This window comes from Hemitrygon akajei, chromosome 13, assembly GCF_048418815.1.
Source record: "Hemitrygon akajei chromosome 13, sHemAka1.3, whole genome shotgun sequence".
NCBI lineage: Eukaryota > Metazoa > Chordata > Chondrichthyes > Myliobatiformes > Dasyatidae > Hemitrygon > Hemitrygon akajei.
Window position 1 is genome coordinate 106,519,976 of NC_133136.1, and position 24,652 is coordinate 106,544,627.

Sequence of the window (24,652 nt, forward strand, 5' to 3'; positions counted from 1 at the left end):
GACTGTGGCCGTCTCGGGAGCTCTACAGGATGTGTCCGCTTAACGCTGAACAGATCTCACTCAAAGCCCGGAATAAGCTATGCCATTCTCCGTGCGTATCAGAATCAGCTTTGTCGATATATTTGTTCTTAATCTACGCTATTATTTATAGGATGGGTCAGAGAGGGTCAATAATCTCACGGGGAGCAGTGGAGGTGCTTCTTTTGTTAAAGAGAAATGACAGTCAACATAACGCGTTATTTGTGAATGATACAAGTCTGCACTCCGCGTCAGCGTTGAGCACGTTTAACTCAGGGACGTGATTAGAGAGGCAGCGAGTGCAAGTTACCTGCCTCTTGCAGAATTAGGGAATAAAAAATCGCCAAAAATAACTTTCGTAATTCGCATAGAACATTCAACCATAAACGAAGAGTGTGGGAAAATGGTCTTTGCTGTTCCCGATAAACTTTGATAACATGTCTCATATCCTCCCCATACTTCACACACAGAAAAAGATTGTATTGATTGGTTAGAATTGTATGTTGGCGAGGAATCCAGGAAGTGGGCAGAGTAATTAATCTCACCTCGAACCTCCTTCAGCAGAAACTGGTGTAAAAGAGGCTGGTGGACTCTGAACTACCAGATACATCAAAACTGAAGTACTTGCCGAAAATAATAATCACCGTTTACACATCCCACCGTCCAGCGATACTAATATTAAATAGTCAGAGATATGTGGGCGCAATTTCAAATCGTTCAGGCCAGATTTACAAGTTCCCGTACCAGTCAAATAGTAGCATGCAACCTTTCGCCGTCTATTTGACAATGAGCTGTAGGATCTGAAAATCGCGTCTATCACCTCTCGACATCTGAGATGCAGTTGGCTTTCTGAAGTCTGATTTCATTTAAAGGAGTGAAGCAGTGTGATTGGTCGGGCCGAAGCTCTGCCCTGTGCTAGGACACATAACACAGTGCGTCTGCACTCAGATAGGAAGAGAACTGCCGAGTCCGAAAGAGACAGAGACGACAGCCTACCGGCATCAGTGCGAAGCGAGTCGCACGCATAAACACACGCACACACTGGGGAACGTCAGTGTCAGATACCTGCAGCCGCTCCAGGGCAGCACCAGGCTCAACAGGACAGCCTTGGAACTTCCCGACAGAAAGTGACAAAAGCAAATCCTTCCTTTACTGACTGTCGAACCGACTTGCCCAGTTTCAGAAGAGAATGGGCAGATTTCGTGCGCTGGCGTTTGTGTGCGTCGGATGGACCTGCTTAACTGCGGCATTCTCGGATCTGCTGCAGGATCATATCCGCGGGCTGAGGGGGATTTCTGGCTTGGGTGAGAATTCGACAGAGTCTGCTTCCTCCCGGAAGGAGAGCAGCGCCGTCTCCAAGAAATCAGACCTGCTCCAGGACACGTTGTCGGAGCACATGCTGATGCTGTATGACAAGTATAATAAAGCCAGCTACCAGTTTAAGGATGGAAACACAGTCCGTAGTTTTAAAGCTAACTTGGGTAAGTAGAGAGAGATGGTTTCACGTGGGTAAGACGGGGGCAATACGCCATCACTACAGGGACGTTCTCATTCACAGAACTCCTAAATGCCCACCGGCGGGGTTTACCCTGGTCTAAATCATTAGTCAGGAACTCCCCAAAGGAGCCAGCAAATCTGGAACGCACCAAGACTGCAAATGAACGGCTATTGGTAATCAATCAATAAATGAGTCAAACTAGGAACCGCTCTTGACTCTAGTAGTTGTGGTAGTAATGTTCCCGTGTCCGCTGGTTCTGGTAAATGTGATGTGAATGGACTATTCCGTGACACCAATGGTCAAGTTTAAGTTCAAGGTTGTTTAATGTCTTTTCCAGTACACAGGAGAGCGAAATAATTGTTACTCGGGGGCTGAAACACCACAACAACACAATAAGATAAAGCACCCAATAATACTAATAAAACACAATAACTATAAACAGAAAAGATAGCTTGTATTGATTGTATATTCATAAAGTGACGCTAGGTCTGTACATGAGGTGAGGGCTGTGGGTGTGTGCAAGAGGGTTCGTGGTTGGAGGTGTTGATCAGCTTTACTCTTTGGGGAAAGTAACTGTTTTTGAGTCTGGTGGCCCTAGTGTCAATGCTACTTAGCGACTTCCCTGATGGGGATGGGACAAATTGTTGGTGAGCAGGTTCTTGATAATACTGGCCTTTTTGGCACCTTTCTGTGTATATGTCTTTGAAGGTGGGTAGGCTGGTGTCACTGATGGTCCAAACAGTTTTGACTACCGGTTGTAGACCATTCCTGTCCGCTGCAGTGTAGCTTCCACACTACGCTGTGATGTCGACTGCACAACTATAGAATGATGTGAGTATAGATGTTACTTTAATCCCACTACCTTCAGTTTGCACTTGGTCATCTGTGTTAGAGCTTAATCAACCTATTCCACTCTCTTCAGACAGTCTGATCAGAGAACACTATAAAATACTGGGTTAAATATCCTCCATCTTCCCAGCCTTGGAGCATCAGCTGTTAATTTTCCAATAATTTTTCAGTAGCAGTGACCCATAGATGTTAATAACTTAGTACTAAGTCAAGTTTAATTTACCGTCTGTGGTCAGGATACTTGTTAAACTCCAATTTGATTGAAACAGTATTATGTCCATCCAAGGTGTCAAGGGTAGCAGGACTGCATTCTTCTCATTTTCTCTTCTGCTGTGCTAAAGGTTTATATTGACTTTGTTCACTGGTCTTCAACAGTCACACACTGTTCCAATCAAATAACTATGTGTAATATGTGAGCCAGAATAAGTGAATGCTGATGACAACGTGAGTTCTTCCCTCAGAGAAGAAGAGTGCCAGTCAGGCATCCACACAGGCGCTGAACACGAATTATTACTAAATACAGATCAGGGCAAGGTCTCTGGAGATTTTTGTTCTCTTGATAGTTCAGAAGCATTGAAGTGCCACCACTGTCTCGTCAGATAACAGCAATTCATCAAAAAGAACAAAGGGCAATGAGGGTTTTCTGACCTGAACCTCAGTAGTATAAAATCCATAACTGTTGTTTATTCTCGAGGGAACATAAAAAGATCATTTTCACATGGCTTTAAACCCTGCAGTGCCCAATGTCCTACTTAAAATCACTGAAGCTTCATTTTCATACTGAGTAGATAGTTATGTTAACATTATAAGGGAGACTTGATTTAATGACTATAAAATTTCAGATGGAATCATAAACTACGGAGCAAAGCTCAAGCAGATTGTAAATATTTGAATATCAAGGTTAGATTAGAGTTTTGAGATTACGTCCAGGTAGGTTTTTCTGTATTTTGTTATCTAAGTTGGTTTGGCTCTGATTGGTCTGTCTCATTCTTATTTCTGATTACAGTGCCAATTCCATAATCAGCTAGCTCGTTCCCATTTCATCAAAGTTCATACAGAAACTGCATACATGGGCTTTGTTAGTTAGCATGCATGGTAGAATCTGTAGCTGTAATTAGAATTGTGCTATAATTCAATGTTGGCTCTCAATTACATTATTTGTGGAAGAATTTATTGAAAACAAAAGTCACAAATCAAGGATGAAAAGGGCTAGTAAAAATCATTGCAGTTAGTTTGGCAGTTCTCAAGATCTAAAATTTCTTGTGTTATTCTGATTTTAATTAAAATAAAATGCAAATTCTGGAAATACCTAGCAGGTCAGCAGCATCTGTGGAGAGAGAGAGACAGACAGACAGAGAGTGAGAGAGACAGACAGAGTTAATATTTCAACTGAAAAACTTTCATTTTGCTCTTAAAATGGGTGGACTCCTTCAGACACTGCACTACCATTCAAACCAATTATTGATGACTACCATTTAGGATACTGCATATTTAGTCATTAATTGCAGTTTTCCCTGTATGAGTCCATCACAAAGTTTTGGCTTTTGAACCTAGAGCTGATGCTCCCTACCTGGGGCCCACGGACTTCTTGTATAATGGTATTGGTCCATGGCATAAAAAAAGGTTGGGAACCCTGATCTAGAGTGACTGTAAAACAGTTTATAATCTTGATACACCATCAAAAATAGAAGAAAACTCAAAGAACCATACAATTAACATTAATTTGACAAATATCTGCCTCAGTGAAGGTCTGAGGACAATTTTTCTGTGTGCCATCATAATCAAGATTTAGTACTTGATGACTTAGAGATAACAGAACTTTTCTTTAAGCTCTGTCACGCACACATTCATATGAATGGATGAGCCACAGGTGACCCATACCCATGCGAATGCAACAATAGCTACTGCCTTGCATAATAAAGTAGTGTATAATCTTATAGTCAATGCACTCCACTGCTGCATGCCACACATTGACCAGAAATTTAAGTGCTCAGAGAGTAATAAAAATTGTGTTTAAATGCTACCTTAAACAGGAATAAAAGACAAAAATGGTCATTCCAATCCGTCTTAATTCTGCTGGTTTATTATTATAACATTTGCTTTTCACCCAGTTTCATTTCTAAACAACTATTCTCAAACTGAATTTTATTTCTCTGCAACCAAAGACTCACCTAAAATAACAGAACTTTTTTCTTCCATTTTACAGCAACTGGAAAGTAAATGACAAATTTCATGAGGTAGCATATCATGTATTAATGTATTAGGCTTCATGCTTTCATTGCATCCAATCCACCAGGTCTGACATGTTCAGAAGACAGCTTTTCCCATTTCAGAGCACGAGAGAATTGTAACATGATTTTAGGAAGCTAATTTTAATGGGGAACGAGCTCCCCCTATCAGCAATGTTTTTTGGTCTATAAGTTAGCCCTTTTCACACAACTTGCAAACACAAAAAAATAGTGTACTTTTGTTACTATCCTGCAGATCAGAACTTTTCAAGAAGTCATCTATAGCCAGAAATGATTGTGATGGAAATATCTGTGCAGATTGAGAAAATTAGGCATACAATCATAAAGAATTTTTATAATGCAGAGATTAATAACAGTGGTTTCAGTCTCCTTGAGTATATCTATGTTTATACTTCACACATTGCCTGATAATGACATTATAAACCAGGTTTAAATTATGTATCATTAACCTGAAATGCACAGGGACAATAAACTGTCTGCAGCAGTGTAGTTAATAGATCAAGAACTGAGATATAATGTGCCTTAACTATAAGTACAATGCGGCCAGTTGATAAACAAAATACAAGGTCAGGCATTTATAATCCTACATATAAAAGGCAGGAAAACCTTACTCACTCTAATACAGGGAATGTGACAGAGAAAGGATGAGACTGATCAGTACATCTGTCTTAGTGCTTGGGGAAAGTAAGCAGAAACAATAAATAAACCCAACTCCAAGATAAACATACAGGCAATGCTTACAGAAGAAAATATATTTAAGTGTCTGACAAGCAGGGAGAACATGAATGAATGTGAAAGGCAAGGATGGAGAATGATAATGGCAGCTTTAACACGTCAGGTTTAATGGGTCAATAGTGTTGCTTCAGAGCAGCAATTCTTTACTGCAGTATTGGAACTCACTGTAATTGTAAATGTTCGTCAACAATTCAGAAGATCAAGATTAGAGCTTCTTGACAAATTACCTAACATTTTGATAGGTGTTCCTCTTACTCACCATTTCACAGCCTTTTAATAATTAGTTTCAACACCAAGTTAGTACATAAGTTATAGATTATACTTTTGACTATGAAGTGTTAGCACCTAGAATTCAGATCCTCAAACACAATCACACAACACTTGTTGAACTAATAGAAGAGCTTTGCATTTGATGGAAATCTGAAAGGAAAAGAGAAAATGCTGTGAGTACCTCAGTATTCCATCAGCACCTCAAATAGAGAAATGGAGTTAATGTTTCAGGATGATTAGCTTTCATCAGAATGAGGAAATGCCAGCAATAAAAGAAAGGAAAAGAGAAGGATTTGGTGGGACTACAACCAGACGTCATGGGTTAAGGGTGAAAAGTGAACATGAGGGGAAACTACTTCACTCAGAGAGTGAGAGTGTGGAACAAGCTGCCACACAAGTGGTGCATGCAAGCTCGAGTTCAACATTTAAGTGAAGTTTGGATAGGTGCATTGATGGCTGGGGTATGGAGGGCTATGGTCACAGTGCAGTTCAATAGGAGTGCACAGCTTACATGGTTCAGCACAGAGTAAATCACAGGGCTTGCTTGTGTGCTGTACTTTCCCATGACTCTATAAAATGAATGTTTGTGATAGGGCCTATAAGAGAATGAATGACACAGTAATTTTGGTGTGAGCTGATAAACAGTGATGAAGTCTTACTAATTGCTATTGATCTATCTGGAGGAAATGTAAATAGAAAATTTAGACACTCTCCTAAGTATTTAAGAGTTCCAAGAACTATCTGTTTCAACAGGTCAAAAACACTGTTGGCTGAAATACCAAAATATCCACTGGTAGGTTAATTAGCTACAGATTAGTACAGGTCTCGTCAAATTTTAGTTAGAATTAGTTAATTAGTAGAGATATGTGTGACAGATTCAAAACATTCTGGACAACACAGACTTGCCAGATCTCAAAATGCTGGACTAGAGAGTTGGGATGTTAAATAGCTGCATTAATTATATGCTGGTGAAATCTGGCAGTGGGGGAGAAGGGAAAATCAGTGTGCAGTCAATAGGGATTTAAGGGAGAGAATAGATTACAGGGAAATGTGAAGGAACTGCATAGATGGAATTGCTCCAAGAGCCAGCATAGACTTGACAGCTAAATGACCTACTACTATGTTTTTATGAGGAGGGGAAAAAAGTGGTGGAACCTTGGCTTAAGAATCCGAGCCAGATGGTGGAAGTACTTCACAGATCAGGTATCATCGTTGGGAAGAGAGAAAAGCAAACCTAATATCTCTGGCAGGTTCTGATGCAAAACCTAAACTAGTTGAGCCTTTAGGGTTGTAATATTCTTTGCTGGATGATAAAATGGCCTCTCTGCATCAGCCAAGGAGCATTTTTTGGAGGTCAACGTCAGTGATCAGAACTGGAGTTGTATGGAAAATTTAAGCTCAAACATTAACAAACTAAAGCAAGACATTCTGCCATGCTATCAATTTATTAACATTTGGTTTCTCTCATGTGGAAAAGACCACATCACGAACAGCAGATGCTAAATTAGAATAAGTAGAAGGATTTTGTGTACCTGGATACTGGAAAAGGCAAAGTTAAAAGGATGGGGGTTACATGTTTTGCAATTGCATGCAAAGACAATATGAGGTGAGGAGGTCTTGGCAGAAACAGAAGACTGAACCTGGGCTTTGTGGAGGGAATGCTCAATTCACAGATTAGAAAGATGATCTGTGAACACGTGATTTTATGGGATAGGACAAAGTGAGTTTTCCTTACTCCCAGGCTGAAGGACAGTAGGTGCACAAACTGCGAGAATAAGATCAGCCAGAGGGAAAACAATCCTCAGAGCATCCTTAAGTGACAGGGAGGTGTAGATTCGTGGTGGATGTTAGACAGCAGGGGTCAGAAAAATGAAAGCTATGAAGATGATGGAGATCTTCATATAACAGAAATCTTCAAAAATGTACCAGAGGTAATTAGTAAGAAACCTAACAAGGGGAAAATAATAGAGTCAAGATAGGAAGAAATGAACTCTGCTGATGAAGAACAGAATCAAAAAGGCAATCAAATTACTCCTGCAGAAAGTCCTCTCCTGGCAAAGAGCCAGCATAGATGAATTGTAAAAGTTGTCCTTTGATAAAGTAATTCACCTATGCTTCATTCCAGCGATGCTGCACACCAGGAGCAATGTAAAGCTGGAAAGCTCAAAGAAAAGCTCACATAATTACACCACATTTATTGTGCCAAGCAACAAGCTTTTCCATTGAGGCCAGGGGAGAAAAAAAACACAGAGGTCATGGGTTAAGGGTGAAGGGGGAAAAGTTCAAAGAGAACTCTCTTCTTCATGCAGAGAGTGGTGGGAGGGTGGAATGAGCTGCCAGATGAAGTGGTGAATGCGGGCTCACTTTTGACATTTAAGAAAAACTTGGACGGGTACGTGGATGAGAGGTGTATGGAGGGATATGGCCCAGGTGCAGGTCAGTGGGACTAGGCAGAAAAATGGTTCGGCACAGCCAAGAAGGGCCAAAAGGCCTGTTTCTGTGCTGTAATGTTCTATGGTTCTAAGCTGCTCTTAACTAATCCTGAGACCCTCTATGGGATGTTTACCAGGACCAACAGCTTAAATTAAAGGAGCATAACTTTCATGATAACATTTTGAATATACAATATAAGAAAGCAGTTGGACTATAAAATTGATTTTAGATACTTTCTCTATTTTGAAGAACATTAAAGCCAATATAGTTGACAGCTTTCCTTTACCTATCTTGGAAGCACTCTGGTGGTGTACTAGTCATTAATGAAAACTCCTTCAATGGTATTAGGTAGTAAATTATTTATATATAGTTAGTCCACATTAAGTTCACTTCTTGTGAAGATGTTGTCAATGAGCACTATGCAAGTACCTTCATGGTAATGTATAAATAAGTTGAACTCAAATATTTGGAAACTCAAGAGAAACCAGAGATGGAGAGCATTGACAGTGAGTCTCCTGGAACTGCCTCACCTTGGTTTCACTGTGGATAGGACTCAACACCTTTTAAGATAACAACAACATTCTTTCTGCCAGTGTCCGATCCAGGAAAAATATTCATTTTTGGGCACCTATTTATCACTAGCACTGATAGCATTTGAAAAGGGATCTCATGCTTTCCTGGCATACATGATGAATAAACTCTTCTCGGGCTTTCAGCCAGGTTCAGGTATCAATTATAACCAACGTTTCGATGACAAACTCTGCCATCCCAAATGAAGATGGCAGAGTTTGTCATTGAAGCGCCAGTTATAATCAATACCTGTACTCGGCTAGAAGCCTGAGAACAGCTTATTCATAATGATAGCATTTGTCTCCATCTCTAACTGTCTTTGAAAAAGTAGGCATGAGACAATTTCTGGAACAACTACATTTGTTCAGGTGTAGATAGAGGCACATGTTTTGGAATGAGGGGTTTCAAACAATTCCAATGCAGGGTGGAGCATAATTGGTAGAGGAACCTATGATTGGTAGATGGTGGCCATGTGCACCTGTAGCCATTATCCCACTTGATGGTAGAGGTGACCAACATCAAAGTAGCTAATACAAGTAGCTCCATTTATGTTTAAAAATGGATTTTGAAAACTTATATAGATGTGTGAAAAGGAAACAAAAGGACAAATTATGTTTGTTCATTACAGACCAAAACAGAAAGAATGTTATTGTGGAGTAAAGAAATGGCAAAGAATCTAAAGAAATACCTTGTGATTATCTTCATTGAAAGAAATACGGAAAATTATGGAAAAACTAGTGTATAGTAAATTAAGAATTCAAATTGGAGAAATTAATGGGTCAATAAATGAATACATTACTGAGACCTTAGAACACACATCCCTTGTCTTGAAGGACGTGGCTATGGGGATAATAGATATATTGGATGGCATCCTTCAGAATTCCATAGATTATAAAATATTCTCACAGATTGGAAGGTAGGACATCTAAATCTAGTATTTAACAAATGAAATAGGTGAGGTGGGTGGAGGTGGTGAAGAGAGAAGATGGGAAAGCACACATTATTAATAGGATAATGCTAGTACCCATCATTAACAAAGTAGTAAAAGGACACCAAAGAAAATACTTTGAATTGAGTTGTGTCAATGAAAATACAAAAGCTACAGATGCCAGAAAGAGAAACATGGTTAACACATCAGAGCATTCAACTTCTTCTCTTTGCATGTGTGCTGCCTAAATCTGCTGACTGTTTCCAGCACTTCCTGTTTTATTTTGGGCTGTCAACACAGTTTTTGAACGGGATGTTATATTTGATGTTTATTAGATTTTTGAGGTTGTAATTGCTAGAATTGCAATAGATGGAACCAGTGGATGTGTACTGGACATTCTGGTGGTCTTCAATGTGTCACACAAGATTATTAGAGAGAATCAGAGCTCATAGCCTAGTGGGCAACATAGAGGCAGCTCACAGGCAAAGGGATGGAATAAATAGGCAATTGCTAGATTTAGAATCTGTGATTAATGGGGTGCTGCAGGGATCAGTGTTGAGGTCCAAGTTGTGTGGATGAGTACAAAACATAACTTATCCATGTTCTCTCATGATACAAAGCTGGGTTGCAAGGAGAATGAGAGGAGACGTAAACAAGCTAACTGAAAGGTCAAGGGCATGGCAGATTGAATAGAATGCAGAAGAATGTGTGTTGGTGTTTAAAGGGGCTTGGATAAACACTCACTGAATATTAACAAATGAAAGGAAGGGAAATGGCCTGCTTGTCGATACCACAAGTGGATTTGAGTACAAAAGTAAAAATGTCTTAGTGTAACTAGGATTTTGGTAAGAAGTGTCTTGAGTATCATGTCTAGATCTTGTCTTCTGCAGAAGGAAGGATACATTTGTGATAGAGGGAGTGCAGCAAAGATTCACCATTTTGATTACTGGGGTTGGATGTTTGGCTGATGTGGAGAGATTACACAGATTGAATGATATTCGCTGGAATTTTAGATAATCAGAGACGATCTCATGAAAATATATGAAATTCTGAACGGGCCTACAGAGTAAATGCAGAGTTACTTTATTTGTTTATTTCAATTTACTTACGGAGATTCAGCGTGGAATAGGACCTTCTGGGCTTCGAGCCATGCGGCCCAGAAATCCCTGATTTAATCTGAGCCTAATCACAGGACAGTTTACAATGAACTATTAATCTACCAACCAGTGGGAGGAAACTGAGCACCCAGAGTCACAGGGAGAACACAGAAACTTCTTACAGGCAGCAGCTGGAACTGAACTTGGGGTTGCCTGTACTGTAAAACGTTATACTAACCACTTGGCCACTGTGCCGCCCCACCTCAGGTTTCTCTATCAACCCTCCACAGAGCCCATGCCTGCATTCGTTTTCTGACAGAGATAGCTGGAACTCGAGGTCACGGTTTCAAAATAAGAAGTTAGGTCCGAGAAATGAAGTGGTTTCCCTATATGGAAAATTGTGAATATTGGGTATTGGGAATTCTCTACCCAAGAGGGCTGTGGAGTCTCAGTCACTGAGTATATTCAAGATCGATAGATTTTTGGATATTTAATGTATCAAGAAATTATATAGAGTTGGTGCAGAATAGTGGCATTGAGATAGAAGATCAGCTATAATCTGAATGGTACAGCAGGTGCAAAGGTCAACACTGTCTATTTGTTGCTTCTCTAGTTTTTGTAGATTGTGCGTTCTACAGCTATGGTGACTGAGGAAACATGTATTTAAACTGGGACCCTAGGTAGGGTACCTGTCAAGTGGACTGCTTTGTTCTGGATGATGTCAAGCTACTTGAGTTGCATTCATCCATGTAAGCAGAGTGCATTCCATCACATTCCTAATAGAAGTCTTGTGGATGTTGCAAAAGCTGAGGTGTTGGGAGTTGAGCCACTTGCTGCTGACTGCCGAGCCTCTTTACAAGCACCCATTTCAAAGCCCTGGCTGAGGTGGGATTAGTGGGAATTCGGGTAGACATGATGCTCTTTCAATCATCTCTCCCTTTGACTGATATCCAGATGAAAGCCCAAATCCTGTGTAAGCTCTAATAAATAGAAAATGGGGAGGAGATCCGGCTTCAACCTTCATCTCTCTGCCCCAAATGTGATATAATACCAAAATATTTGCAGGCTACTTATCTGCACTTCTAAGTAATTTATTTATGCATTGAGGTGTTTCTAAAAGTTGTGATGAATTCTGATGAAGATGAAATTTTCTTTGCACAAGATGATCTATTGAGATACTTTCCCTGTTGTGACTAAAAACTAGCAGCCATTTCAACTCTAATTATGAATGACTCTGGGAATAGTTTTATCTTAAGGCTGTCTTGTACAGCATTCCTCCATGAACTTCGTAATTTTGAATAGCCTAAAATAGTTTATCTCTGTCAATCTTTTCTAATGTTTTAGCACATATCTCTAATTAAGCCTTTTATATTTAATTCCAGGACAAATACACCTGGAAGACAATTCACTGTTGTTGGTTGTTGTCAGATCCACACCTGACCAAATTTGAGACATGCCGGCAATTCATGGTTATTAGCTCAATTGCACCATCTTGTGTAGAGCAGGAGGAATAATCCTCGTTCCAGTCATCACTGCACTTCCCAGAAAACACTCATGGCACATCATCTACAGTGAATCACTTCAAACTATGGTCAAGCAAAGTGACCGGTTTGTGAATTTCAGGGCAGTAAATACAACAAGAAAAGAATAAAATTCTGAGCAACATACACAAAGTGCTGGAAGAAGAGTTAGGCAGCATTTACAGAGAGCAATAAACAGGCTAAGACAATTGATCACGACCGGAAAGGAATGCAGAGAAGCCAGAAATAATTTTAACATTGAAGGGAGAATAAGCTGTAAAATCAGTGTACCATGTTTTATTCTGGCTCAACTCCTTCATATTCCATCTGATCACTCAAGTTAAAAAGATGAAGTCTCTGTTTAATACCTCATCTGAAGTTCTTTTTTTGGTTTTGCACTACACTGAAATTGCATTTGAAATATACTAGAACACCTGGAATAAAACTGATGTATATTGTATCATTAGCATGACAATGTCTTGTGCCAGTGTTGATATTTTGCAAATATTTTGACAATTATTATACTTGTTTCATCCTAATCTTTTGTCATATGTTGATGGTAGGCCTAAGTCAGTTTAAGTATTCTTTAGTAGAGCTTTTCTCCTATGACACTGTTTGCAGCCATTGCAATTCATTAACTTGACATCACAAAGGGAGGTTTACGTGAAAGATGTCCACTCAGTGGCCACTTTATTACGTACCTGCTCTACCAATGTCGTGGCCACTGAGTTATGGTGTTCTGCTGCTGTAGCGATCCACTTCAAGGTTCGATGTGCTGTGCATTCAGTGATGCTCTTCTGCACATCACTCCTGTAATATGTGGTAATCCGAATTACTGTCGCCTGCCTGTCAGCTTGCAGCAGTCTGCCCCGTCTCCTCTGATCTCCCTCTATAACAAGCTGTCTGCTCACTGGATGTTTTTATTTTTCACATCATTCTCTGTAAACTCTAAAGACAGTTGAATGTGAAAATCCCAGGAGATCGGCAGTCTTTGAGATATTTAACCCACCCCATCTAGCACCAACAATCATTCCACAGTCAAAGTCAATCAATCACATTTCTTCCTCTTTCTAATATTTGCTCTGAACAATAACGGAACCTCTTGATCACATCTGCGTGCTTTTATGCATTGAGTTGCTGACACATGATTAGATATTAGCATTACCAAGCAGGTGCACAGGTGTACCTCATCCATTTAAGAATCATGACTACTCTGGAGTACAAAAGTTCATTGGAGGATTGAGAGAATATTGTTCCATTGGGTGAGATATTACCATAAATTTAGGCTGGATTTTTATTTTTAAAAAAGACTGACATTAGTCTGAAGACAAACAGGTGAGTCTTCTTTGGTATCTTCAGACAACATTGTGAAAACTAGTTAACTGCTCATACCTGTTTGGGCAAGTAAATTGTGTATAAGTGGCCACTGCATTTCAAATGTGAATGCTTTCAGAATTAAGTCATTGGCTCTCAAAAAGTCTCCATATAAATAAATAACTTTATTTTCTGAAATAAGTTGCTGAGAGGCTAGGAGTGGAGCCCATGTTCCACAATGTCCTGATCAAATTCTCTTATTGCCCCTACCAAGCCAAGCTGACCTTTCTGGGTTTACGTTTAGGTCTTTGTGAGATAGGTGGCTGTACTCCGGCTGTCAGCTACAATAGAGACTTCTATAACATCAGTCAGGCCCACTGTCACTTCGGCAGTGTTGTCAACTGTTTTCTTTATTCGGGAGTGAGGCTTCAACCATCAGTTTTCTGAGTAAGAGATACAAACACTGATCTGAACAAAGACAATTACTGAAGAGTCAAGATTTGGAGATACTGATGAAAAATCTATGGTTCAAAGACATAGCTAATTTGCCATTCTGATTATCACGATATAAGGAACCCTTGATGTACAAATGAGTAAAGGTCAGACAAGTGCAGCATAAAAACGTATAAATAATGCCTCATCATGGTATCAAGTGATTTTAATCATCATTGGAATATTGTACAAAGATTAATTGTCAACTAATATGCTAATATGAATTTACATTTATTAAATACTCACATTGAAAACGCAGACAAAATGCTGGAGGAACTCAGCAGGTCAGGCAGCATCCACAGAAATGAATAAACAGTTGATGTCTTCGGCTGAGGTCGCTTATCAGCACTGGCAAGGAAAGAAGCCAGCTTCTTCCCTTTTCCTTTTCAGCTCTGATGAAGGGTCTCAGCTTGAAAAGGTCACCTGTTTATTCCTTTCCATGGATGTTGCATGACCTACTGAGTTCCTCCAGCATTTTGTCTGCGTTACTTTGAATTTCCAGCATCTGTAGAATCTCTTGTATTGATGAGTCCAGTAAGGTACTTTGAAGCTATGCTTTGATGTGAAGTGGGCAGTTAAAACTATCTGAATAATACTAATGAGACTGTGTAATGTCATGGTGTGTGTGATTTTATATTACCAGACACTTGAACTTTTATTGTTCTGTTGTAATTATAGGATGGATTGGAGGTAAACAGATACAGTTATTTAATCTGACCTCTCTAGCAAAATCAGAAGATATTTTGTCTGCCACTTTACATTATTATGCAGGCGAGCTTAAGCTTGCAAACAACACAAGGATGTGCCCTTACGTAAATGGCTGCAAACATCGCTTCCACAGAAAACAAGTCAACATTGACCTTTCCATCTGGGTTTTTGGCATTAACAACAATAACACCAGAATTCTGGGCCATTATATAATAAATACATCTACATTTTATCGAGATTTTCTCTCTTGGCAGTGGAAAGACATCACACCAGCTGTTCACAACGCCAGGTCAAATGATGGCCTGTTGATTGGAATTGAAATGATGTCATCTGGTCCAACCTTTTGGAAGCAGTTGTCTTCAAAGCTTCCACCCTATATGCTGGTGTACGCAAATGATTCTGCTATTTCAGAACTAGACAGTGTGGCGAGCACCCTTCGGAGACAGCAGGGATCAATTGTTACAAAGACGCAGAACTTCAGAACCAGTGCTGTTAGCAGGACATTTGAGATGAGGAAGAAACGGTCCACTAACTTACTCCTGCCATTGCGTAACAATGAGCTACCTGGAGCCGAGTATCAGCACAACGAGGCTGATGCGTGGGACACAAGGAAGCCTTATAAAAAGCTGCATCCTCGGCCAACAGACCAACAGAAGAAGGGTAAACAAAGGAAGGGCAACAGACAGAAATCACAAACTCTACAGTTTGATAAGCAAACGCTGAGAAAAGCCAGACGGAGACAATGGAATGAGCCCAGAAACTGTGCCCGCCGCTACCTGAAAGTGGATTTTGCAGATATTGGATGGAGTGAGTGGATAATCTCCCCTAAGTCCTTTGATGCCTACTATTGTACAGGTGCTTGCCAGTTCCCCATGCTAAAGGTGCGTGTTTATTTTGCTATATTTGAATTATTTCACTCCTTCTTGATATCTTTAGACCTCACCAAGTTGGCAAGAAGCTAACTCTCAGTACACGTCACTGCTTTTATGCAGCCATCTAATAGTGGGTATATAGGAATCACCTCAATAACCATATACTGTACAGTTGAGGAAGCCTTTTCAGTTCTTCAAGCTTATCATATATTTGATTTAACCAGTTCTATATTACAGTAATAAAGGAATTAACCTGTTTATTTTGAGTAATATCTCAATTATTTCAGAGTAGAGAGAAGACTCAACTGAATAAGCTCATATTTGTGAGGTAACATTGTTAGGCAAAGCTGTGCCAGTTTTCAGCAAACTGCAAAATTGTCCAATCTATAAATCATGATAAGTTTAATAAATGCGGTGGACTCAATTCGGTAGTTGTCGGAATTACGTGAGGGGATTCCAAGACGCTTTTAACCTGCATCCATCTAGTGAGCCTCCTCTGTGCACCCCGGTAATTCTGATGACCAGGGGTCCAGCCAGTACCAACGACGCTGTGCCCTATTTGGATGCTTCAACAGAAGGCTCCCGTTGTGAGCAGCTGAATACAGTAAATGCACCCTTACATGCTTAATACTAAGTTGAAACCATTGAACAGAATATGCATTGTGATCTAAGCAGGTTCAGGGAATCACTGGGATAAAATGCTACAGAAAGTTCAGTGCCTTGGCTGCATCAGTAGCTGAGTGTTCAATGCTTTCTCTCACCAAGTGTGCTACTAGCTTCTGACACTCACAAATGACTCCATCCTTATGACTCAGCTGCCAACAATTTCTTTCAATCAGGACTCATAACCAACACTCATTTGTTCAGCTGCACTTTGACACACTAAGTACAGTCGAAAGTCTCACACCCTTTTATGCTTGTGTACATTGGCAGCTTTTCAAAACCATTAACTGCATCATTGAGAGGCATTGCACAACACTTCCCTTTCCACAACAAGGTGGTAGAGCAGCAGTTGCACAAGCAGGCTGTTGTGGATATACATGCATGTCCTAAATCAGTGGAGTAGATGGTGCTTGCCATTTTGAGATGCCCATTGTTGAGGCTGGAGCGTCAGAGCGTAGCTGAGAAAACTCAGTTGACCTAATCCGCTACCTATTGCTGCTTTTGACATTCAATGTCACTGCCAGCCCATGTTATGAAATGCAAGTGGGGTAAAAAAGTCCTCTTGCGTCCTTTACTTTATCTGCCAGAGAAGTGATGGTCAGCTGACATTGCATACTTGCAAAGCAGCATGCAGTGGTAATGGCGTAGGTTCCATTACACCACACAAGGCAGCATGCAGTGGTAATGGCGTAGGTTCCACTGCACCACACAAGGCAGCATGCAGTGGTAATGGCGTAGGTTCCACTGCACCACACAAGGCAGCATGCAGTGGTAATGGCGTAGGTTCCATTACACCACACAAGGCAGCATGCAGTGGTAATGGCGTAGGTTCCACTGCACCACACAAGGCAGCATGCAGTGGTAATGGCGTAGGTTCCACTACACCACACAAGGCAGCATGCAGTGGTAATGGCGTAGGTTCCACTACACCACACAAAGCAGCATGAGCGCTCAACTGTGAGCTCAGATTGTTCCACCACGTGCAGGAGACCACATCTGTTCAGCACCCTGCCCTCCAAAGGATCACTGGGGTTATCAAGGGCAGTGGGTCTCTGGGACAAGGAGGTGCTGTTGTCACCCAGGAAGAGATAATCTTTTTCTAACCTCTCGCCTTATTGTCAGTGTCTTTGCTGTTGTCTGGCCCATTCTGCACTCACTCATGGGAAATGGTGTGGTCCACATCTGGGGACAGAGGACCCAAAGTGGTCCTTCAATCCCTTCTGCAGTCTCCTCCATTAGTAGCCCTCCCCAGCGATGCAGCAGTTCTGGGAAGTACAACATTAGGATAGGCAAAGGTAAGGACTAAGGGAAAGGACAAACCTGAGCGGCCTATGCACTGTATGCAGGAGTATATTTATAAAGATAGTCTGGATTGCTTATATGGCACAATGGGATTTTGTTAGCAGGAAGATTACATCTAAGACTGTTGCTGGATGCCAAGTTAGCTTGTGGCTACTGGAACCTGACTTACCACAGGCCTATTAAAAAGATGCCCCCATTGCATTTTCTTTCCCTCCTTCTCATATCCTGCTCTCTCTTGCTCCTCAGCCACTCGCTAGTCAGCTGGTTGTTTTTTTAAAAATGTGAACTTGTGTAGCAAGGCTCTTTCATCCATCCGGCCAGCGGAAAAGATAACCCAGCAGGCTGGTGGTCTGCACCACAAGCACCATTGCATTCATTGTAAGTAAGCTCGGGTTGCAGACTGGAATCGCCAGGTAGTCTTGATATCCAGTGATAACCCAGTAGTGTGCTGACAACTGACATAATGGGCTGCCACATAACATCCCCAAAATGGCCCGCAAGCTGTTGAGTATCCTATTTACATCATTACATCCAATTAGAAACCAGTGTTAAAATCTTCTTCCACTTCAGTTTAGGGAAAATATTGAATAAAGTGTCCACAAAACATACCCTCCATCACCATAGGGGACCCTAGAAAAGCATTTGCTTTCTCCACCTGCAAGCTTCTCCAAAGAGGAAATTGGATAGTTGAATACCTTTGAATAGACAGCTTTGGTAATTAGCTTTACACAATAGTGGGGCACCTTTACACAAATGATGTCAAAAAAGTTCAATGTTATTCCACTGGTATGCTCCTGTTTGCCACCTATGGCAGGTTTCAGTAAACGTCTCCTTATTGCAGAACCACCCTGCACATTGTTCCTTGCTGAGACTCTGGAAGGCAGTTTGCTCCCTGAACAACCCCTCTTCCCCCTAGTAGTCTGCCCACTTGCTCACAGCCTCTGCTCAATTTCCCAGTTAAGCTGCATTCAAGAGGAACGCCTCCTAATGTATCCATTTCTAGAAAGAGATTAGAACCATCTTCCATTTAGCATGAAAGTTTTTCAGAACCCAACAATTCCTCTCTGTAGATTCCATCAATTTGAAATAACTGCATAAATCCCCACAGATACAGAGAACTGAAGCAAAAGCACAAAGAAATCAGCCAACAATTCATCTGCAAGAAAGTGGTGCTTCCTTTAAATCGTGTGAACCTGGAGCAATTCAGCTCCTAAACAGGAGTTTGGCAATCTTTCTTCATTGGAAGACATTAGCTAGAGAACTGAGTTTTGAAATGGTAGCATTGTGGTCTCAGATCAGTGCTGATACTGATTTCCGCCTTCACGTGTCCAGGCCATTTTTCAATAAATAATGCCAATCAGAATGGAATTCTGGCACACTAAACACACATATATACACTTATTCTCCATTTTGGTCCTCATTGCCGCCAATAATAGAAACTACCATCCATATTGCCAGTGAACTCTGAGGTATTTCATTGGAACACAGAAATCAAAGAATCTTCAGGCGCATTCTGCCTTTCATTAGGAGATTGAGTAACCTGCAGGTTTACTCATCAATATGTTGGAAGTTAAGGTGCTGCTCCATTAGGTGTGCTTTATTGGCTGAATGAAAGTACATGTACAAAAATTCAGAAGACTTTGTGTGAAATATTTTTCTCTTTTCTTCTTTCAGTCATTGAAACCCTCCAACCATGCTACGATTCAGAGTATAGTGCGGGCAGTGGGTGTGGTTCCAGGGATACCAGAGCCATGCTGCGTACCTGAGAAGATGTCATCATTAAGCATCTTATTTGTTGATGCAAACAAAAATATTGTCCTGAAGGTCTACCCAAACATGACAGTGGAATCATGTGCTTGCAGATAACTTCACAGTCAGGATGTTGTTTGATTTTTGGGTTTGCACTTCAGATATTTTTGTTTTCCTTTTCTTTTTCATTTTGAATGAAGAAAGGAAGTCTTCCAAAAAAATGAAAACCCAATGGTGTCTTTGGATGAAAAGATCTGAAAGATAATTTATCATTTTCTAGAGACACCCCGACACCTGCATTAAAGATGCAATCTTATGAAGTTAAAACACATGGAAGTACCAGAGCTCCTGTGTCTAGAATTCAGGTACTGAAATGGAGCTCTATTTACTGTAGATCTGTTCTTAGGTTTTAAAGACAAATTGATAGAAATTGCCATTGCACTTCAGCAGATGGTCTCTGATGGCTGACATACAGTTAAGTCTACTTCCCCACCTGCCAGCTCCCACTGGTTCCACCTTCTGCTAATCTCAAAGTGTGATGAACATTTTGAATTATCCTTTGCATTTTACATCTGTGCTATTAGATAACAAAGTAATTTGAAATATAACAGATATGTGAATCAATGCAATGCAAAGCCAACATATTTGTTAATTTACCTTACAATTCACACATTCTGTGCATAATGTTTTATGTAATTTTAATTGTCAACACTTTTTATTGCAATTTGCTGAAGATCTTGCATGATATTCAAGCAGCCATTTTCAAACAAACAAGGAAAATCTGTACTCCGAGGTGATGGACTTGTTGCAGGATGTTTTCTGGAGCTGCCAATAACTGGCCAGATAAATCATTAGGAAACAGTAGCAATTGCAGTGGATCAGAGGTACCCACTTGAAATACAAATGTTAAATTCCCAGGGATTATGTCATCGAGCTTACCAATATTCGTGGTCAGTCAGTGAAATGGATGCAACATTTCTCTTGACACCTCAATATTCCCTCCTAATATTAATCCAATAAAAACTACGGGAGATATCACCACTGCAGCTACAAAACTTGCACTCTTCTAACTCAACGAGTTGTCTCATCAATAAAGTTACAATAATGTAGTTGATGTAATTGGCCAACATAGCTCATCAATTAAATCAAAACTGTTAATAATTGCCATTTGCTAGGAGGTTCTTTCATTCAACATTTAATATTATTTTAACCAAGAATTCATGTTTGAATAAAAGCAATGAAACCCCAGTAATCCTGAGCTTGTTCAGAAATCCTGCTGTTTTAGTGTCTGACACGCAGGTTGCTAACTCGCAGTTCCTGCATTCCCTTTAAGTTCGCCAGGGCCCTGGTTCCTGCACTCTCATTAAATTTACAGGTTTTTTGGGGGAAGGTTTACAATACTACTGTGTAACATATGTTTTTGTAAACAGTGAATTAAAAGTTTATTGAAACATTAATAGAAATAACAGTGGGCAATCCAGAAAATCTGCCAGTTTGGCAGCAGCAGAAGATCAGAACATTTTGGATTAATTGAGTTTAAATCTCTGATAATTTGTTGTGCCACTAAAACAACATACATCTCCTCTTTTACCACAATCCAAAGATGTATGCAGGCCCACCAGGTGAGGCAATGATTTATGGGCACCTCCTCCATCTGCAGCTAACGCAGTCAGTGCTCCCATTGTGGCCGCCTCTAACATCGCCAAGGTTAGACCAGGTGACCAGTGTTCTGTCTGCAAAGACTGCCCTGAACTCCCAGCTGCAAACCATCTCAACTCCCCTTCCCATTCACACGATAATGTGGAGCCCTCTCCACTGTCACTGTGAAGCCCACTGCAAACTATAAGAGCAGCTCCTCATTTTCTCAGTCTGAGTCTCTGTCTCTGTCCCTCTCTCTCGGTTCCATCCACCATCCACTCACACACATCACCCACTGGCCTCCCTCCCCCATCTGCCCTTCATCTCTCCATTAAATAATTACCATTATTACTTTTCTTACTTATCACATTCCAGTACTTGTAGTCTTTATGTCTCCACTTATCACCCACCTCCAAATAACTTCCATCACCACCCTTCCTCTTCTCCACCTGGCCCCTCATTCCTCCCTGGTCCACCTGCCACATACCAACACCTGTCTCATCTCTATCCCTCTCAACTCTTAAATCCTGATGTTGGGTTTTCATCCACTATGCCAACAGTTCTTTTCACCTCCAAGGATGCTGCTCAACTGCTGAGCCTCTCAGCAATTTGTATTTTTTTTAACTAAGACAATATATATCCTTCATTAATTATACTGAACATAGTCTTCAACCTTGTCTTTTTTGAGCAGCTATATTTGAAAGTTATACATATTGCTGTAAGGAAGTCATTTGTGGGTATGTCATATCAATATACTTATAAAGAATAAAGGGAATGTTTATTTCATCTTTAAGATAAAGATGAGAATGCTGAAGAAATAAGTGTGGTTTAAATGTTGCCATTGATGGAATTTCTACACATTTCAAGTCAGGAATGAAGCGCTAAGCTTGGCTGCAGAGCACTACAATAAAGGTAGCTATGCTTACCCTTCAGAAGCACAACCTGCAACACAGGATTACCTTCGCAAAATTTTGTAACTTCCTGACACGGGCATTGTCTATCTTTCACAGACAATTTGTCTCTTGGCATTGATGCAAAAATTCTATAGTTTTGTTTTATTTGCCGCATGAATCTCAATTTGGTCTGCAGCTATGTCTTAAACCACTGTTCTATTCCATTTACATCTTTAGTATAAAGATAACTTCAAGGAATAATAAAAAATTGTAAATTATCAGAATTTTATGAAACTTACTGCATTTCAATTATCAGTGCAAACAAATATAAAAATAACTGTTGGTATAAGTGGAGAGAATTAACTTTGTGCCTTATTCAGAGCTGGGCTGACACAGTAAGGAGGACCTTAAAAACCACGATTTTTGGAGGTTTGTAGAAATCTTTTACATAGACCAAAAAACAAGCAGAATTACAGATATTAAGCACTGACCTCCAAGAGCGAGCCTCATAGCATCAATATCTAAATAAGCAGGAATATATTCCAACAGACATAGTCTATCCCTTACTGTTCATTACAATAGAGGCTCTTACTGTCTTCTATTATATATCACCTTAAATATTATTTATGCTAATATGCATATCTTTATTCAGTGAGTTTACTTCTACATTGATTCCAAAGATGAGATCTGGTGTCAACTATTTTTACCACTTTATTTTATATCAGTAAATAACTTCATTTCTCTATGTAAGTACGAAATAATCAGCATTTTGGTAGAGGAAAATATTTTGGAATCATGTAAGAAAACAAATAATCAACCATGTAATTTTCTCATCAGTTTTTTCAAAATTCAAATATATTTTAACTATTTAAATAATATTTGAATGCATTGAGTAACTTTAATACCAGTTTTGTATATATTACTGTTTTGGAGTTGCTACAAACTTAGACTTGTTAAATTGTCAAAATCAATTGATCATTGAAGAACAATTAATCAAATATTTTCCATGTTCTTCCCATCAGATTTAGCTATTAGTTTATATTATTTTGAATAATTATGAATCCAATTGCATGCTTTTCTCTTATAATTGGAAACTCTGTGTGTGTGTGTGCGCGTGTGTATATATATATATATATATATATAATATGGATAATTATTACAAAGGCATCTGAAGCAGTTTGCCTCTATTATTCTGCTTTACAAAAGCTCGAGCAAACTTACCAACTTATCAAAAGCAATTCAATTTTAATTGGCATAATCCTTTATTATTAAAATGTATCAGAAGTAACAAAGTTTCCATTGTTAACTTTGGCTATAAGACAATGATATTTAATGATGGATAAAATCATATGGCCTCATAGCTTAAGTGCATTTGTATATCTTTACCATATATTGCAATATATTTTCCATTTCCTTGTATTATGGTTAGTCTGTTCCTTTGGATTTGGCTGCAGCAGATTTTTTAAAAATCTAAACGTAATTCAATTGTAAAGAATTTCCTGTAAACATTTAGTTGCTATGTAATATTGTACAATATGTTTTAAAATAGTACATATTTGTATATGAAAGAGAATCATGTTGAAAAGCTTTTTTTAATTTATTTTATGTTTGGCTGCGAGTTCTTTCCCCTTTTTTGGAAACAGTTTCAATTTCTGGTTGCAATAATGTTTATTGAAGAGCGAGAGCGGGAGAGTAATAATGGTTGTTAGTTTCCTGAACACTACAAAGCATCTGAAATGAAACTGTGAAGGGCACATCACTACTGATATCTGAGCTTTCTTGTTTCATAGTGTTTTATTATATTAAAGGCAACCTTCCTCACAATCTTTGAAAAAGAATAAAGTTAGTTATGAAATTAATGAAGTCATTATTTTTTGATGTTCCTTGGGAACTGAACTTTAATTATTCAGGTGTGATTTAAAAAGCTTGTTCATTTCCTTCCACTCTTCCTTCCTTGGATTGATTCATTTTTTAGCCTTATTAAGTATATATATATTTTTTTCCATTTGATCTGAAAGGTAATTTTCATCTCCATAGTTACCCTGCCTTGAATTCTCTGGGGTAGGGTGCAAGGGCATTGAATAATTGATCCATTCATGATCAATAAGTAATAGATGATATCAAGAGCAGAAGCACTACTAGAAATCATCTTTCCAACTGTGCAGCCTTGCTATTTCACTGGATGGTCAAACCCAATTTGGGAAGTTAAATCTGAACATCCTTGATATCACGACTTTAGGCTATGTGGATGGTGCATTTTTCAAAAGTAACATCATATCTATAATACCTATATCATTGCTATGACTATCTTAATAAAAAGATGTAAATTAGCAGAATTTTATGAAACCCACTGCCAGTCCAAATATAAAAATAATTGATGGAGAAAGTGGAAAGACTTAATTCTGTCCTTTATTCAGTGCTGGACTTCCAGAGTAAACAGGAGTCTAGAACCCATCTCTATCTTGGACACCTCTCACATTACTATCACTAGCCTAAATGTTGAATAGAATATTTTTCCTGTTACTTTGCTGATTTAGGACGTCATGCTAATCCGAAACAGGGTATTTCTAACATCGTAAATCAATTGGCTAGGAAGAATTATGTCAACATCTGACTTGTTTTGCAGGAGGTTGTAGCACTGAAATGGATGAGATCAAATTCAAAGGGGAAGGTAAAGAACACAGAGAAATTTCAACCTGACTAAATTCAAGTCATCTATGTTAATAGTCAAATAAATTTACAAAGTTCGAAATTTACTTCTAATGTTCAAAGAAGAAAGTATTTATCAATAATGATCCTTGAGTATGTATTCAAATTGATTTAAACTCAAAGCAAAAGTTAGTTCTTCATGCTT

The 24,652-nt window shown here is 39.4% G+C and overlaps 1 protein-coding gene across 1 annotated transcript; it reads left to right on the forward strand.

Annotated features, from left to right (window-relative positions):
* The first annotated feature begins 421 nt into the window (after positions 1 to 421).
* On the forward strand, positions 422 to 23,657 carry bmp3 (bone morphogenetic protein 3). The gene is made up of 3 exons (XM_073065227.1): positions 422 to 1,499; positions 14,652 to 15,562; positions 19,193 to 23,657. Exons 1-3 carry the CDS (start codon positions 1,208 to 1,210, stop codon positions 19,382 to 19,384), a joined length of 1,395 nt encoding a protein of 464 aa, XP_072921328.1. The 5' UTR covers positions 422 to 1,207; the 3' UTR covers positions 19,385 to 23,657.
* Positions 23,658 to 24,652: the final 995 nt, after the last annotated feature.